The 20,168-nt window shown below is 33.6% G+C and overlaps 1 protein-coding gene across 1 annotated transcript in view; it reads right to left on the bottom strand.

Moving 5' to 3' along the window:
• Positions 1 to 20,168, bottom strand: part of CCDC171 (coiled-coil domain containing 171) — a 341,681-nt gene that overhangs the window by 148,070 nt on the left and 173,443 nt on the right. Inside the window, exons 20-22 of the mRNA XM_028494006.2 lie at positions 9,655 to 9,881; positions 8,972 to 9,154; positions 5,820 to 6,005 (exon numbers count right to left, since the gene is read on the bottom strand). Of these exons, the coding sequence (XP_028349807.1) occupies positions 5,820 to 6,005; positions 8,972 to 9,154; positions 9,655 to 9,881 (596 nt within the window). The remainder of the gene's footprint in view (positions 1 to 5,819; positions 6,006 to 8,971; positions 9,155 to 9,654; positions 9,882 to 20,168) is intronic.

Here is a 20,168-nt window from a genome sequence, read left to right as displayed (position 1 = left end):
GAAACAGAAATAAAGTCCAAAAGTAAATAAGTAAACACACACAGTGATTTTCAATATAGGGGCAACGGTAACTGAAGAGAGAAAGGATCATCTTTTCAACAAGTAGCACTGGAACAACTCAACATCTATTCAACCCTTGCATCAAACCATATATAAAAATTAACTCAAAACGAATCACAGACCTAAAGGTAAAAGCTTAAAAAATAAATTTGCTAAAGGAAAACATAGGCAAAAATCTTTCTGCATCAGAGTAGGCAAACATTTCTTAAGTAAAAGATAAAAATGCACCATAACATTTAAAACTCTTCAAAATTTAAAACTTCTTCTACTTGAAAGATATTGTTAAGAAAATGAAAAGGCAAATCATATAATGGAAGATAATATTCTCAATACACACCTAACAGAAGACTTGTACACAGAAAATAGAAAGAATTCTTGCAACGGAATAAGAAAACAAACAACCCAAAGTTTAAAATATCAAATGACTGGAACATATATTTCACAAAGAAGACATATGAATGACTAATAAGTATACTAAAAGATGCTTAACATCATTAGCCATCAGTGAAATGCAAAATAAAACCAAAATGATACCACTACTCACCCACTAGAACAGATAAACTTAAAAAGACTGACAGTGTCAAGTATTCGCCAGGATATGAAGCTGATGGAACTCATATTCTACTGTTATTGGAAATGCAAAATCGTGCAGCCCCTTTGGAAAAAGACTTTGGCAATTTCTTAAAATTTTAAATGTACTCTTACCATACAACCCAGAATTTCCACTCCTAGGTATTTCCCAAGAGTAGTCAAAACATGTGTCTACATAGGGTTTTGTACAAGAATGTTCTTAGCAGCTTTATTCATAATAGCCCTAAATGAAAACCATCTAAATGTCTATTAACAGGTGAATGGATAAACAAATTACTGTATATCCACATAATGGAATACTATTCAACAATATAAAGAAACAACATAGATGAATCTCAAAAATGCTACCCCAAATGAAAGAAGTCAGATACAAATAGTACATATTGTCTGATTCCATTTATGTGAAACCCTAGTAAAAGCAAATCTAATCTAAAGTGATACTGAATAAGTGGATGCCAGGATAGAGCAGGGAGAGTATAAAAAAAAAAAAGGAATTGAGTGGAAAGGAGTACAAGGAAAATTTGGGGGATTAAAAAAAAAAATGTCCTACGTCTTGACTCTGGTGGTACTTAGACATATGTATACCTTTTTCAAAATGCACTGAGCCATGTATTAATATATTTTTTCCTCAGCTAACTTTCAATTCTCTAGTATCTTTTCTCTAATGTCTCCCCAACGTTCAAATCGTTCATTGAGTTTTTAATTTCAATGATTATATTTTCATTTCTTGGCTTATATCTACCCATACCTTATTAGAACATTTAAAAAACACTTCAAGTATCTTTTAAAGCACCTGCCAGTACTTTAAGTATTCCTACCACCTCAGATGTAAATGTTCTCAATTGATGTGCAACTCATTTCTTTACATGTTTTGTAATATTGAATTTTGCATAAAAGTATTTTGTGTGTTCTGTGAGCTACAGAAGCATTCCTCACTGAATATTTTCAAGTTTACCCCTAATAGGTCACGCTGGTTCTACAAGGATTGGACCATTCTGAAGATAATTTCTCAGCTAAATCCTTGGACATAAAAGTAGCATAAACTAAGAACCTACATCCACGTGTAGCACAGCCTGGGGTTCCCATTTCTTTGTGACTTTTTTCCTACTCCGTATCCAGAGTAAATATCAAATCCCCTGTGGCTGGTAGGTAGGGGCTTTCTAGGCCACATTTTCATAGTAGGGCAGCCCTTCCAGACCCTAAGGTTCACACAGGCAGCTCTTTTCTAGTCCATAGGGCTTGAAGCCTAGATTTCCCTAATGTTATGATTATCAACTTCAGCCTCCAAATAGATTTGCACACCCCAATGAGCCATGTAGACTTTACCTCCTCTCACCATTTGCTTTTAGATATCCTTTTTATTTCTAGTACATGAGCATTTTTCTCACTTTGTTTTAAGCTTGGCTATATACCCCACAATTCATTTGTTATATTTTACCCAGTTTCTACTCCACATGTTTGGAGTGAGAAGTCCTTTCATGATAGCAAAACCTTGACACCAAAAAGTGACAAGGACAGTATGAGAGAGATAAATTACAAGATGATTACGATTAGGAACACAGATTTAACAGCCACAGGTGAAAAATTTAAAAACTGAGCACAGCAAAGTATTTTTTAAAAAGACATCACAACCAAGTTGGGTTTATTTCAGGAATGCAACGCTGGCTTAACATTAGAATACTTAATAATGTAATAATTCAAGGGTCAGCAAACTTTAGAGAGGAAATATTTTAGCCTTTGTATGCCACATGCAGTCTGTCACTTATTCTTCTTTGGTTTTGTTTGATTTTTCATTGTTTATGATCCTTTAAACACGTAAAAACAATTCTCAGCTCACAAGCCATATAAACACAGGCTATGGGTCATAGTTTGCCAATTCCTGATATATTTCAACTTGCTAACAGAATAAGAGAGAAAAATCATATGATTATCTCAGTAGATACATAAAAATGTATTGATAATATCCAACATCCGTTTATGATTTTTTAAATTGTGCATAATCTAGGAAGATAACTCCCTTAACCCGATAAGGATTATCAACTTATAGCAATCTATAGCAAGCTATACCAAACTTCCTTCTTAATGGAGAAATGTTAGAAAAATTCTTGTTAAGATTGAGAACAAGATAAGGATGGCTGTTGTCTCTACTTCTCTTCAACATTGTATCCTAGCCATTACAATAAGGAAGGGAAAGTAAATTAAAGGATTAAGATTTGGAAAGGAGAAACAAAACTGGTACTATAGAAGAAATAATATGATGGTCTACATAGAAAACCCTAGAAAGTACAGATAAAGTATTATTAGAATTTACAAAGAAGTTTAGCAATGTGGCTAAGTATAAGATTAATGTATCTCTTTATTCACAGGCCGGTTACTTGGTTGAGTTTAGTTTGCAGAAGCTCTTGAAGAAATGTAATTAGGCAAGCTTCCTTCCAGAGAAAATTTCATCTTAGTTTCTACTTAGACACTACTGACCTGAGATTACCAAAACCCCAAAATGTAAACAGTGGTGTTGTTAGATAAGTTATGAATAACTTGTTTTCTCTTCTGTATTTTCCATATCTTCTATTCCTGATCTTATTTTGTTTTTATACAGAAGCAGCAGCAATACAGTTTATTTTTTAAAACAAGTTATATACAGGACACACAAAAAAACTATTTGTTTAAGTATTATTGAAAAGCACAAAAGAATATTCATCAAGCATATGCTTACTTTTCAAACAGTATCTTAATTAATTCTCATAAAAATTCTGTAGCTTTAAGTATCATGATGCCTAATTTTGCAGAAGAGGAAACTGAGGCTCAGAAAGGTTATTTGCCCAAGTGACAGTACTGGGATTTGAATTTGAAAATACTTGTTCCAAGGCCAGTGCTTTTTCCACTGAACCACACTGCTGCCCACAAGACAGCGTTTTCACATTACCACCTGCTAGTTCTAACTAAGAGATAGTAATTAAACAATTCTCCACTCCTGACAACAATATTTAAGCTACTGACATTTTAAAGAAATTAATATGAACAGCTTTTTTATCTGCTGATAGATACTATACCTAAACTCAACTACAAGCTATTTCAAAAAGAAAAGACTCCAATATGAGTTAAATGCTTTTTCAAAGCATGGCTAATTACTTTATCTTAATGGGACATGAAGCATAAAAATGTTGTCCAGTGACCAATATAATTATAAAAATGATCAACCTGACTAGCAATCAAAGAAATAAAATTCAAGTAACAATGATATATTGATCAAATTGGCAAAAAAAATTTTTAATAGTAATAGCCAGCTTGGGTAAAAAGTGAAATTCTCATGCATTTTAGGAGAGAATGTAAAAATCTGCTGTAGGCCAGTTGATAGTATTTACGCTTTAAAACGTGCTAAAAAAAAAAAAAAATATGTGCTATAGACCTAGTAATTCTTTACCTAGGAATTAATCCTTAGGAACTAATTGCAATATGTGTATAAAATTTAGCTACAGGGCTGCTTATCTTAGAATTACTTATAATAGCAAAAAAGAAAAAAATAATAAAGAAAAGGAAACTGAAATAAATCTAAATCTACCTAATTAACCTAAGAACTTCGGTTAATGATTTTTAATACATTTTTTAAAAAATTAAATCTCGGTTTCAACATTTACAGGAGAGGAGACCCTGAGCAAGTCCACTGAACTCTCTCAATTTCATTGAAAAGAGTGAGAACAATAATACTACCAATTTCATAGGGGTAGTTTAAGAATGAAACAAAACAATTCATGTAGAGACCGCAGCACAGAGCTTGGCCTATGTATGCTGTCCATCAGTAATATAATGTCGTGATTAGGAAGGCAGATATAAAATCTGATTCCCTAGGTTTGTAACTTACTAATGGTTGTGCAAGTTATGTGCCTCTCTGTATCTCAGTTTTCTCTTCTATGAAATGAGAATAATCCCATAGAGTTTGTGTGAGGATTATATGAGATAAGTATTTAGAAAGTATTTAGCACAGTGCTTGGCAAACAGGAAGCCCTCGACAAATTTTGACTTTTATTATTAGCATTTGTATTAGTATTGAATAAATATATATTATTTTTATAATAAAGTATATACCAACTCTGAGTTGTTTACTGTATTAGGTATGATACATGATACCTACTATATAGGCTGTGTTACACCATGTTGGTTTTCCTGGAATTCATTGTTCCATTCCAGTGTGTATAACCTCACTAGTAAAAATTTTACACATACTATAATCATAATCTATAACTCTATTACATTTTATAGCCAACATTTCCAAAAGATATTATAGTCCTAAATCCATTAATGAAGTTTTCTAAATGACAATTATTTTATTGTAACTTCTTTTTTCCCTTCTAAACACCTTTCCCACAAATAAATGACAGGGAGACCAACACTTTCTAACCAAATCCCCCTCCTCCTCAAACCCACACTTAATATAAGAATCAGAGACCTAGACCCAAAACCTTTAACATCCAAAAGACATGTGGATATTCAATGTTTGGAGGGCATAAAACAAGAAAAAGAAAAGAACTAAGGACAGGAAGAAATGAAGATAAGTGAAACAAAGAATAAAATTATTACTGGAAAAATCTCTACTTGGTTTCCAACAGGCAAAGCCTACTTCTACATTTTCAATACATGTGAATCAAGCTTGGAATTGAGGTCCCAGAACCATGTTCCACTGCATCCTTATAAGTTCTTTTTTTTTTTTTAAATAAATTTATTTATTTATTTATTTATTTATTTATTTATTTTTTGGCTGCACTGGGTCTGTGTTGCTGCGCGCAGGCTCTCTCTAGGTGCAGCGAGCGGGGGCTACTCTTCGTTGTGGTGCACGGGCTTCTCATCGCGGTGGCTTCTCTTGTTGTGGAGCATGGGCTCTAGGCTCACAGGATTCAGTAGTTGTCGCACGTGGGCTCAGTAGTTGTGGCTCACGGGCTTAGTTGCTCCGCGGCATGTGGAATCTTCCCGGACCAGGGCTCGAACCCGTGGTCCCCTGCATTGGCAGGTTGATTCTTAACCACTGCGCCACCAGGGAAGTCCCATCCTTATAAGTTCTTACAGAATAAAATTTCATATCTTGGGATCTCTTCCCTGTTCAAGAGATGTACATGATTCCCTCAAAGACCCACACCTGGAAGAAATAAACCCTTATGCAAGGGATGTTTTCCTACCTTAACAGCTTCTCCAAGAGTTTGGTTTTTGTCAGCTTCCTCACTGGAATGTAATTCAAGCCTATAATTCAACTCCTGTAGTTGCTGTGCCTGCTCATTCAACAGCATTTGAGCCTGCTGTTCCCGTAGTAATGCATTATTCAGTTCTTCACATGCACTTTCAAACTTCTCATGGGTGATCAATTTCTGAACAAAGCAAAAAAATTCTAATTATAAGCTAACTGCATTGCTGTATCATTTAATCTTCAGAACTCTATTTGCTAACATAAAGAGTATAATACAAACATTTCTAAATATCTGATATATGACAAAAGTACAATTCATTTTTCTTAATTTCCTAAGTCAAGATAAAAGACATCACTCTGATTTTTTTTTTTTTTGGCCGTGCCATGCAACATGCAGTTCCCCAACCAGGGATCAAACCCATGCCCCCTGTAGTAGAAGCATGGAGTCTTAACCACTGGACCACCAGGGAAGTCCCACATCACTCCGATTTTTAAAGCACAACAGCTATACTCCCAAAGTTATAATTTTTAGTCAAATAAAATCTCAGGAAACATTCATTTTCTAAGTAAATCTATAACACTTGGTTTAAATCTTGATACATGAGCACTTTTTATAAAGATAACGATGTGGGAATTAAAGCTTTTAACAAGTCCAAATGTTTTTAAAGGATCACCTGAAAGTCTGTGTTCAGTGTATGTTACCATTCAGGTTTCCCTGGTCAAACTACCCTCTCCTTGGAGAGTCCTTACCACACCATACCTCTCTCACTCCCACTACCACCATTGCCATCTTCTTGTATTTTCTTCACAGCCATTATCATTATCTAAATTCACCTCAGATAGTTGTTCACTTTTTTATTGCCTGTACGCACCCTTCCGCCAACCACACATTTAAGGATGTGAGCTCCACAGGGCAGAGACCTCCTTCAGCTTGCTCACTCATCACACAGAGGAGTGCCTGGTATTCAGTAGCTTCTCAGTAGGTATTTGCTGAATAAAAGAATATCTATTCATATATAAACACCTGCCAATAAAACTCTGCACAACTTTTACAATATCATGACTGTATCCGCTCTGGAAGAACTGACAGTTCTACAGAGGGGCCATCTCTTAAGGGGTATGGAATCCAGGACAGGACATACTTGTATTATCTCCTGTGTAAAACTCTTAAAAATTAGTTACAACAAATGGCAAGAGACACCTTGATCTTGAGGTACAAAGAACAGAAATGTTTCACAAATGGTAGGTAACCTGAGAAGTATATGTGGAAAACTAAAGGAAACCATGCAGGTCTCTTAATCACACTAAGTGTATATAAATCTATTTAAGACTGATAACTTTCCCATTGTTGAAAAGAATTTGAGGTGTCAACTTTTTAACATCCCTCTATTCGCTAATGGCACAGCACTTCTCTGGGTCTTGTGAACAAGTATTTTTGTACTTCTTCTACCTTTTACTTGTTATGCTGTTTTAAATGACCACTCCTTGCCATCAGAACATTCTGTTCTTTGCAATCCACTTGGCCTCTATAAATGAAGATCCCCATCATTTTGCAGGACTTCTTCCCACTCTTCCAAAATTTCTCCTTTACCTAAAAACTTAGCTAATGTTAGCCTTTCTCTTGTCCATATATCCCTCCCAGAGACTGGCAAAATTCTGTTCACTCTTCTGTGACTAAATAGGGTCAAACAAGTATAGCAATGCAGAATAAGAAAGAGATAGTGTGTGAAAGCAGTTGTATGGAGCTAATAAACGAAACACAATAAAAAGATCATGGGAGTTAGCTATTAAAGAACTGCCAGTAGATGATCGTGGGAGTTAGCTATTAAAGAACACCTGTCAGTAGATGAACATGATATTCCAAAACAGTGCAGATACTAAATCACTTTTGGTGGGCAGGATATATCCCTTTATGTTACAATTTTAGATGAACTATAAGAACCTATTTTGTTTGCCTCCTGTATACTTTGCCTGAAATAAATGAAAGATAATGGTTGCAGGCACACTCCCTGATTTTTAAAGAGGAAAATAACATCATTTTCCCATCTATTCTGTTTTTAGTAAAACGATCCTTTATTAACATAGCTGGATATGAACATTAACCACTTTAGTGAAGTGGTTAAAAGTTTGCGTTTTGGAGTCAGAATACCGAGGTTCAAATCCTGTCATTTCCATATACTAACGGTGTGACTTTCGGCAAGTTACTTAGCTGTTCTGTGCCCTACATTCCTCATCTGTTAAAAAAAAAAACCATGGATAATAATATTATTGAATTATTATTGATATGAGAGGACTAAATGAATCAACACCTTAAAGTGCTTAGGGCCAGTGCCTGATACATGTTTAATATGATCATTAAATGTTAGAAATCATCACTTTATAACTTTATAGTACATAATTGGATGTCAAATATAAAAATTACATACATCATTCCTTCAATTATTATTTCAATTAATCCTATTTTTATTTCTACACTTCAATGGAAGAAATTCACACTAAACATTTCTTGGAACACGTTTTTTGCTCTTGCTGTGAGCCAGTTACTCAACCAAAGTTTATTTGCCATAGCAGTTAACCATCCTAACTACAGCTTAATCATTTTCTATACTTTCAGTCACAGTATACATTTTAACAGGGCTATAAGCTCTGCTGACACAATCAGTACTCCTTTAAGCATCTGGAATAAATCTTTTTTCTCAATGTTTTTTGAGATGGTTTTAATGATGCTGGTGCTTTTTATTTAATTGACACACAACACTGCTTAAGTTTAAGATGTACAATGTATTCATTTGATACACTTCTAACTTGCAAAACAATTACCACTGCAGCCCTAGCTAACTCTATCAAGTCACATAATTATTACTTCTTTTTTTGTGGTGAGAACATTTAAGTTCTAGTCTCTTAGCAAATTTGAAATGTATAATACGTTACTGTTGGGGAATTTTAGAAGGGAAGTTTTCTAAAGAAAAAGAAATTCTATTAATGGGATTTGATTATTTGAAAAAGGAAACATAATAAAAAGTTAAGGAAAACAAACATACATATTTGCCCTGTGATATTTTACATACATATTATATGTATATAATACATATTTTACATCAGAGAAGAGCTCACCAAAGCCATAGTTTTTAAATCATATATACTTACTGACTGCTTAAATTCATTTAACAGCATCTGAAGACCCTGGGCTTTGTCAAGCTCCTTCTTCAGTTCATTCACATTTCGTTTCAGTTCTGTGACCTCTAAGCGTAGTGAGCGGCGCTCCACTTCTGCTGTGTGCAGTCTTTGTGTAAATCCAAATATTTGCTTCTGTAATAATGCTGTGCTTTTCTATTGTCAAATAAGAGCAATTTTACAAAAAGTCACTTCAGATTTACTAGTAAGTCCATAGCAATGGTCATTTTACCAAATTAAATGTAACTTAGGTTATACAGAAAACAATACCAGCTCTTACTAAAACTTAAAGTGAAAGCTTTGTTTTTTAATGTGACCAATAATTTGCCTTATATGAAATGAAAAATGAACAAATGAAGAAAAGAAATAATCTAGATGGCTAGAAAACAGAAAAGATAATTGTTTATGTCTCACACAATTCTGTTGCAGTATACTCGTACAGAAGAGTTAGTTCAGAACTCATGCCAGAACTTTTGTATTTTGATATTATGGACACTTATTTGGAAGTTCTTTTATTTATCATATTAAACTATTACATGAAATCTAAAAGAAATCTACCTACACTCGTGTACAACTAATATAAACTACAAATAAATTTGATTCGGAATTAAATTTACAAGTCCTAAAATCCCTATTTAATGAAATTGCCTACATACCAAAATGGGCACATGGCCATGTAGACCGTATTTCAAGGCCAGTGTGTTTACTTTATGAAGTCCACGGGCCAGCCTCTGAACCAGGGAATCTTTTTCCACATATGTAATGCTCCTGTTGCTGTGCCAAGGTATACTGTCCATTGCCAGATTAATTTTATCCATGAGTTTTGCAAAAGAATTCTTGGCTGTTCCTATAAGCAAATGTCCACAAATTCTGGAATTTGGATCTTCAAAGAAAAAGAAAAAAAGCACAGAAAAATAAGAATTGTCTCTTGTTCATTTCACAACACTGCCAGTCACAACACAATGAAAATATTTTCTCAGTTATATCATTCCCATCCACCTGTAGTAATCCATTCAAGAAGTCCCCGCCTATATCAACTTTCACTATGTAAGAAATAGCCCACCTACTAAATAATGTATCTAAAGAAAATCTGCATGTATTTACAGTATGTCATTCATACTGAACACTATGATACTAAAAAATCATCATCACTCCTTTCTTTGTTTTAAAACCTAACAAATTCATTTTCTATTTACAACTACTGAAGATTACTACCTTAATGTCACACTATTTATATGCTCAGACAAGAAAATATAACTTGCCTTATTCCAAGGCAATTAAAATTTTACAACTACAATTACTCATTTCCCCGTAGGATTTTGGTAATCATCCCTCTCATATAACGGACTTAAGGTCCCAGCATATCCAACATGGCCTGCTTACTGCTAGATTCATCAGGTCTGTAATTAATAATTGTATTTAATGTTGATAAATAAAATTGTAAGTGTTCTTTCTACTAACTGGTATTCCAAATAATGGTTAATAGGTTTATTTATGCCTTAATAAAAGTCGTGTAATTTAGTTTTCCCTCTGCTAGGCAGGTCTTAATCTGTCATTACTTGTGTTACGATACTACCCGTGTAAAATGACGAACGCGGAGAGACTCTTTAAATTCTGTAGTATACCATTCATTCTACATTTCAAGAACCTCTGCTGTTGAGAGTTAGTTTAAATCTTGTCTTTATATCAAAAGCACAAAAAGCATATTTGGCCAGTTTTATCCAAGAGAAAAATGTTCCATAATTCTAAGAACACATGGTTCAACACTGAAGAGCAGCACTGACTGAGAAGGTGATCCATCAGTGGTTTTCTATGTCAGAAAAAAACATCTCACAGAAGCTAGATAAAAGCTCATTGTCCTAGGAAATTTTCAGGAATACAAAAATAATAAAGTTTTCACAAATAAAGAGCCTTTAGAAGCAAAAATCAACTATAATTAAATTTTAATGAATAGTGGTTTTTTACTATATCACAGCAATGTGTTGCGTAGACACTAACCACTCTGAGAGGTGAAATTAAGTGGCAATATAATTCCATAAGGCATTCCTCTGAATTTTTAACAAGTGGGAAAGAGGCATACACTCTAAGTTACTGACTGCTACTCTCAATGAATTACAGAAAGAGCATTAAATAATTTTATGCTTTGATGAATAAGAAGTATTTTTACGAGGTACTTCACATTATACGGAATAGAGTACAATTAATTTAATATTAAATAAATGAAGAAACAAAAAAATCCTCTAGTGACATAGTTATAGAATTATTTGTATAATGATACAGAAGAGAAAAAAATGTCACTAAAATTCCTCATGTCTAAACTTGTCTAGACTAGTTAAAATGCTTGATTGTTAAAATGTCACTAAAATTCCTCATGTCTAAACTTGTCTAGACTAGTTAAAATGCTTGTTACATTTAACAAATTCTTGTTTATGCTAAATACATTTGTTAATCACTTTTCCCCTATCTAATAGCATGTCTTTCAAGAAAGACGAGGACTCTATGTTCTGCAACTATCTTTTCCAATAGAAGGGGCAATATTGCACATCTAAGGTTAAAATCTTCAAAACAAATTCACAGAGAATTGTTTTGACCAGTAGTTCTAAACCTGTGAATTATAGATCTTGAGGTAGGGGGGAGGGGAGGTTGAAAAGTTATTATAAGAGTTCCACCACTTTCAACTGCAGTATTGCCATTTGACTTTTATTTAGCCCTAAAAAAATATGTAGCATGAATAATATATGCTTATGATGTTGTGAGTAATAAAATTAAAAGTCCTTCAAAACATTGCAGAAGTCTACTGCTGCTAAAAATACAACTATCGTGTGGGAAGAGCAGTCTACAATGTGTTTTCTTATTAAAATGGAATCCTCACACTCAGGTTGAGAAACACGCCTTTAATGAAAAAAAGGGAATAGTGAGTAATTATTTAATTAATATGTATGTAAATATGTCATTATTTAATTTAATAATAATGTGAGTCATGACTATAATAATAATGCTTAATGGTAATAATAACGTTAGAAATGTTAATCACGAGTAATGTTAACGGCATTAAAATTCGACTCAGTTCTAGATAGTTGGGAACGTTTTCTCATCATTGACACCTCCATCTTTCTTGCCATCTCCCTCACATCCAATCACATCACATTTCTACCATCTATTCAATTTTTTCTGTGATCATGGCATTGTCTCACCTATGTTCTTACAAGGGTCTCCCTACTCTTCTCCAGTCATTTCCCCTCTTCAATCCATCCTCCACAGTAGAAAAAATGACTTCTACAACACAAGTAGGATCTTGTCACAACCCCTGCTTAAGCTTCAGTGAGTCTCTTCAGATCTGGGAATAAATTTCAAACTCCTTAAACATGGCTCATACGGTCCTACATGATCCAGTCCCTGCTTACTTTTCCAGGAGCATCTTTCACTATTATCCCTTTCATGTATAACTCCTTTCAAGTGACCCCAACACATCACAATCTTAGAGCACTCTTCTGAGCAAAAAAAATGCCTGTGTCTTCAAAGAGCTGTAATTTGAAAATATGAATCAGTTTTCAAACTTGGGAGCCAATCATTAAGGTAAGATTCAAAACCGTGTTCTATCTAAAGATGAAACTAAAAATACTATTTAAAAAAAGCCCAAAATACTATTTTCAAAAAGTAATAAGAGAATGTCTTACCATATTTTAAAACTTCAAGAAATACTCATGAAAAGGGCAGTATGATACCGATACCAGAAGAGACAGGAAGACTAATGGAATTGACTGAAGAGATGGGAAATAGATCCAAGTATGTATAATAAATATATACTAAATGGCATATCTTAATTCACTAGGTAAAAGGATAGATGACAGAATTAAAACGTGTTGGGGCTAGCTGGTCATCCATACACAAATAAATATTATTAATTTCCTCACTACTTCTCTGAAAATAATTCCAGATAAAATCCAAGATTTAACGTAAAAATCAAAAATACTAGACCAAAATATGAGCAACACCACCTGAAGGTGAGGCTAGCCTTTCTAAATAAATCACCAAAAGAAAAACCATAAAGTAAATGATTAATAATGTTAATCATATAAAAATGCACAAACAAAATTAAAATACAAACTGGAAAAATTATTTACACTATATGGCAAAGTGCTAATATGTGTGATACATGAGGAGTTCTTATAATTCTATAAGAAACAAACACACACTCATATATGAACATAATGAGATAATTTGTAAAAGAATATGAATGGGTGTAGAACAAATGAAAAGATATGCAACCGAACAGTCAAAATTACAAATAAGGAAGGATATAGTTTCTTTTGCCTTTCAAATCGACAAAAATAAAAAAGAGTGTTAAAGCTTCATATACCAAAGGCATTATGAGAAAGCCAGAACTCTCAGTACTGTTCATAGGAGGTAATGCAAAGCAACTTTTACAAAAGGCAGACTGGCAATACTTTCCAAACGTAAAATATGCAAACTCATTTCTGAGGAGTTTAGCAAAGGAAATAATTGCACAAGTATAAAATGATTTTATGTACAAAATGTTAATTACAGCATAGTTTATTATAATATTAATTAAAATAGTAAAAAAAAATATGAAAAAATGCCAATATCCATCAACAGGGAATTTTCAGAGTAAACTATATAAGCAATGAAATAGTATGTGATCAAATACAATTAATGATGTACACCTACCTTATTGACATGGAAAGATATTTATTATCCAGTGAGTAGAAAAAAAATTATGATGAGGCATGATTGTATGACTCCCTCATATAAAACTGGGTGTGTTTGTGTGTATACCTGTTGGTACACATGTCTGGGAGATTTGTAGAAATCATTAAAGTGCTAAGAATGATTGGGGATGGCCTTTTGGGTGATTTTTATTTCTTCTGTGCCGGTTTCTATACTGTGTGAAGTTTTTATACCAAGCATAAACACTTTTCCAGAAATAACAAAACTATTTTAAAAAGCACTGTATACTGTCTTCCTCAATCATTCATTAAACAGCTAGCTATAGGGCAACTCATATGCATGAAGGCACTGCGTTAGGCAATGTGGAGAGGAGATCTATAACACTGATTAAGAATCAGTAGCTCCTGTTTCTATCAGTGTTATTTATAAATAATACTATAGATACAAATGCCCAATAATAGAACTACTCAAAAACATATCTTGATTTAGACAAATGGTATTTAGGGGAATGATTACCAAAAGCAGGGGTTCTTGGACTTCCCTGGTGGCACAGTGGTTAAGAATCCACCTGCCAATGCAGGGGACACGGGTTCGAACCCTGGTCCAGGAAGATCCCACATGCCGCGGAGCAACTAAGCCCGTGCACCACAACTACTGAGCCTGCACTCTAGAGGCTGCGAGCCACAACCACTGAGCCCACGTGCCACAACTACTGAAGCCCGTGTGCCTGGAGCCCATGCTCCGCAACAAGAGAAGCCACCGCAATAAGAAGCCTGCACACCACAACGAAGAGTAGCCCCTGCTCGCTGCAACTAGAGAAAAGCCTGCACGCAGCAACAAAGAACCAACACAGACATAAATAAATAAATAAATAAATAGTATCCAGTTTTTAAAAAAAAAACAGGGGTTCTTGCTCATTTTTTGTCCCGTGTATACCCTCAATAGCCTAGTAAAACCTATGGATCCCCTTCTTAGCATAATACTTTTAAACATGTTAAGTCAAAATATGTAGGGTCACAAAGGAAGCAAATTTTATTAAAATGCACTTTTCAAACTATTTTAAGTTTTATTATAAATATATTATGCATAAGACAATACATTTAAAATATAGACTGAAATTTTTTTAAAAGACATAGCAAGGTGAAAGTTGTTGCTTAGCCAAACTAAGAATATTGAACTATGAGGTGATCTTTATGAAGGCATCAAACATGTTATGCTGGACATCAAATATTTTTATATTTTTATATTTAGAAGTGATTAAAATCCTGATCCACAAATATATACTGCTGAAAATGTAATTAAAGTTCCTATAGTTCACTTTACAAGGTATAGGTAGGCATCGTTCAAAAAATACTAGAGTACTCCAAGACTCTTAAATTCTTAACATATACACACTACTATATATAAAATAGACAACCAACAAGGACCAACTGTATAGCACAGGGAACTACACTCAGTATTTTGTAATAACCTATAAGGGAAAAGAATATATTTATATATATGTATAACTGAATCAATTTGCTGTACACTTGAAAATAACACAGCATTGTAAATCAACTATACTTAAATAAAAAAGTAAAATTAAAAAAAGAAAACCTATTGTGGAAAGTTTTTGTTCAAAAGTCAGTGAGTTCATCTTTGGCTAGGTCAACTTATTCAATAAGTTTATATCAGAAAGAAAAAAGCTTGTGAATCTATGGTTCAAATTTGATGCTATGAAGATAGAAGGAACTTAAGTAGCACTTTTGGAAGAGTTCTAAAGTGTTTCCAGGTGCTTGCAGGTCACGCTTTCAAAGAAATAACAGAATTTTGTACTTAGGGAATATTGGAAAGCAACATAGACATGAAGAATATAGAAGCTCAACTGGATGGATGAACAACTACTAGGTGTACAATTGTTCTGATACATGGCCAGCTACATTGCACCAGCATCCATCTGTACATAGAAGACTGTGATTACATACCACGTATATGATGAGTCTCATGATTACTGATCATCAAAGATGAGCATAAACAATATCTGGAGATAGCTGCAACAACTGTATTACAACTTGAAAATATCTGTAATTCCCAGTAGTAAATAAGTCACCATGCTGCTAATATTATCATGGTCTGTCATCACCATTCATAATTGAAGGAAATGTTCATTAATGGTTAGTGAAACAAGATGTAGTTATTTTCCATCCAAGTCCACAGATGCTCCCCCTCTGAATTCTATCCATGGACCATTTTGAGAAGGGTTCAATGAACCCCAGATTAAAAGATCCCTTATCTAAGGAATATACTACACAATCATAAAACTATATCCTTCAGCCTCTACTTCTCCATCAACTTAAATAATAAAAAAGCTGCATACCTGGACTACTCCACTCAGAGAACCATAATATAATATGTTCTCAGTTTTCCCTGAAGACAAATATAAGCAATACTAACAAGAAAAAAACTTCTGCATCTTCTATGAAGTAGCTTTTACAGATATAAACTGTGAATGTTATTCAATATTTTCAATATGATAATCCATGTAATAAATTCCTCTTAGGGTTTAGTAGCAAAAAAACGTATTAACGGTTTGCTCCGTATGTTTGGAGAAATAAGAGAGCATCTCATATCTGGGGAACAACAAGCAGCTCAGTTTAGCTAAACTGTAGGTTTGTCAATGAGAGTACAGGGAGGTGAGACTATACAAATAAATGAGAATCAGATCAAGAAAGGTCTTGTATACCGAGCTAAAGAGTTAATTCATAAAGTAGGAAATGAGGAACAATACTGCTGCTGATACAAAGATATGTGACAAACCAAGCACTGCCAACATGCAGTAACTCATTTAAACCCTTAACAATAGCCAATGAGATGGTACGATTATTATAGCCATTTAAAATAAGTGCGAGAAAAAGAACAATGAAAAATGGTACATAGAATGACCCAGTCATATTGGAATACACACAAAACAACTTGAAAGAAGTATACACAAATATTAATCATACTCTTAGGGAGATTACAAGAGCTATCTTATAGTGATATTTTACAAATACCTGTAAGCTGCCATAATTTTTTTTCTGGAACAAGGTGGAGGTTTAAAATATTTTTAAATACACATGTATTATTTTAGAATAGATCCGAGAGGAAATTTTTTCTTTTTTTCTTTTACAAAAATCTTAAAAAATAATTGTGTCGTTTTGTTAGACAGTATCTGGATATTCAACTAAATCTAAGAAAAGGTTCTTAAAAGTTTTCTACAAACTGCCTATAAGTTTCAAAATATGTTAAAGCCTCATATATGTTTCTTAAAATAATTTTGATTTTGTATATTATTTTAACAAATATAGTCTATGAAAATTGTGACACTGGAATTTTACACAGTCATGAACACTTCCAAGGATAAATTATTCATTCAAAAATTGTTCTTAAGAATGATAGGCAAATAAATTTTAATTTAGAAAACAAAAAGTCTTTCACATTTTCCATATGCTTGAAAATTCTCAGAATAAAATGTTTGAAAACATATGGGAAAATGCAAGAATAATTTTAAAAATCACAAAATAAAAGTCAGTAAGTTAAATGTGGCTCAAAATAGACACTAATAGCTCAAGTACTAAAAATGATCCACAGTCAGATTGTACTTGTTTCAATTTCAGATATGAGTGAAATTATGTGTATAACAAAATTCTCTAATTACTTCTTCTCACACTTTACTGTGGTTATAAATCATCTTGTTAAAATGCAGATTCTGGCTGAATAGCTCTGGAATGGAGTCTGAGACTGTGCATTTCTAACACCCCCCCAGTTAATGCTGATGCTGCTGGTCGACAACCACACTTGGAGTTAACACATCTCTTTTTATTCTTTGTTAGGATTCACTAAAGCCTTTAAGCTTTAAAATATATACTAATAACTACTTATTAATACAAGTATCTTTACTTACTGCTTTGAACTTCCTAATATGAAACCTCAGTGTTGTGCCGAATACAACCTAGATTTCTGAGTTTTACCTGGAAGAGCTGCAATGACCTCTACAAAGTTAACTCAAAGTATACGATGAAAGAAAGCTGTGAGGAGTAATAGCAGGGGCGTGTATATTTGAGTCATCTATCTTCTAGATAATTAAAATTCAATTATAATTGAAATGCGTAAATGTGTAAGAAAATGGATGAACATTCTACTCATAACCATCTACTCTTGTGTTTGTTCAGAGATATTTCAAAGCAAATCAGCACAATTGTTTCTATCTCGAGAAATTCAGTCTGAACAAGTCATATAAAAATGCTCAGCTATCTATAGGGTTCTTTAGTCCATTCCTATAATGATTGATATCCCAGCCCTTCAGTGGAAGTAACATTCTCCCCTGTTTGAGGTAAATGATCTCTTGCAGGCACACCATTTGGATACCTGGAAGAGGTAATTTATCTCAAGTGGGCAAACACTTTAATGAAAGCAAGAAGGTTGCCACCTGTCCAGTATTTACAGAGACAACATGGAAACTGGGGTCTTTGCCCACTGCCTGTAAATACATCGTCAAAGTTTAAGAAGGCAGCAGTGGCATCTACCTTTAGCAAACACCTCACTTTCTGAGCAATGAATTCAAGCTACCACTATTGAACTTCCAGTTTCACAAAAAGGTATAAACTAATATACAGGTTCCACTGAAATGTCAGTGCACAAAAAAGAGATAACACAACATTTATTGGACAATTACATATACAAGGGACTTGGCTGAGAAAGTTACATTTACTCCTAATAACTCTATGAGCTAGGAATCGCCCTTAGCCAAATTTTACAGATGGATGAAGAAGGATGAAATGATTTTCCCAATGTCACACACATAGTAAGCAGTGGAACCCAGATTCAAACCTAGAATCTAGGTTCTTAATCCATATTCTACTGCATAGCCAACATGTTTCATTTTCTCTCCTAGACAATTTTAAAACTTTCTCTCCTAATTAGTTAATAGTATAATTCAGAACTTACTCTAAAAAGATAAGCACCTAACTTTTCGAAAGAGTAATTTACCGATTTTTTTTGAACAATGATAATAGGAGAAGCAATAGTTACTATTTAATATATTAAAAGCTACTACTTGCTATTGCCATACATGTACTAGTTTTCCTGGAGCTGAAAAGAAAAAAGTGAAAATGAATGAGATAATGCCATTTGCAGCAACATGGACGGAGCTAGAGATTATCATGCTAAGTGAAGTAAGTCAGAAAGAGAAAGACAAATACCATACAATATCACTTATATGTGGAATCTAAAATATGATGCAAATGAACTTATTTACAAAATAGAAACAGACTCACAGACATAGAAAACAAACTTATGGTTACCAAAGGGGAAGGGAGGGAGGGAAAAATCAGGAGTTTGCAATTAGCAGATACAGATTACTAGAGATAAACTAGGTAAGCAACAAGGTCCTACTGTATAGCACAGGGAACTATATTCAATATCTTGTAATAAACTATGATGGAAAAGAATATAAAAAAGATTTTATATATATATATGTATGAATCACTTTGCTGTACACCAGAAGCTAACATAATATTGTAAATAAAAAGAAAAAAGTGACAGTGATGCCATCAATAGGTAGTCCTGACATGCAATATAATTTAAATTTTCAGCAAGTTCTTCAAAAAGAAAGACAGAAGGAACAGAGAAGAAAAATCAGAGTTCTAAGAAATACCCTCTTTCATTTCAGAATTTTCACATTTCCTAAATAGACTTTCCCAAGATTTTGCCATTTCAATTTCCCACATGGCTGAAAGAATTAAGATACTATTCATAGTATTAGATGATTCAAGGGACAAGGAATCAATTGTAAATCAAAGCTGAACTGATATTCTTGATACCTGCCCTATGATGAAAACCTCCTTTTGTAAATTGGTTAAATAGATGAAGGAATGCCCAACTGATATATATTACCCAGACATTACAATCATTCTCTAGAAGATTATTAACAGAAAAAGAGAAAAATCCTCAAAAAGTATGATATTTTTAAAACTATAGCTATGATAGTATATCATAAGCAAAGCACAGCATCACTTCTGTAATATTCTTGCTGAAAATGCATAAGATAAATCTGATCATGAGGAAACAAACAAATCAAAATTAAGGGATATGCTACAAATAACTGGCTTGTAATCTTCAAGGTCACGATGGTCAAGGAAAAACTGAGGAACTCTTCCATACTGAAGAAGACTAAAGAGACATGACTAAATGCAACACATAATTCTAAACCAGATCCTCTTGCTAAAAAAGACGTGGTTGGGACAAATAGGGGAAGTTGAATGGAGTCTGAATGGTAGTAACGTATCAATGTTGGTTTCCTGATGTTGATCATTGCACTCTGGTTACGTAGAAGAATGTCTTTGAAATACATGCTATAATACGAGGGAGTAATGGGGCATCATGTGAGCAACTTGCTCTCAGACCATTCAGGAAACAGAATTCTCTGTTGTGAGCTACTTGCAACTTTTCCATAAGTTTGAGG

This window comes from Physeter macrocephalus, chromosome 9 (genome assembly GCF_002837175.3).
Source record: "Physeter macrocephalus isolate SW-GA chromosome 9, ASM283717v5, whole genome shotgun sequence".
Taxonomy (NCBI): Eukaryota; Metazoa; Chordata; class Mammalia; order Artiodactyla; family Physeteridae; genus Physeter; species Physeter macrocephalus.
This window is presented reverse-complemented; position numbering and strand designations above follow the sequence as displayed.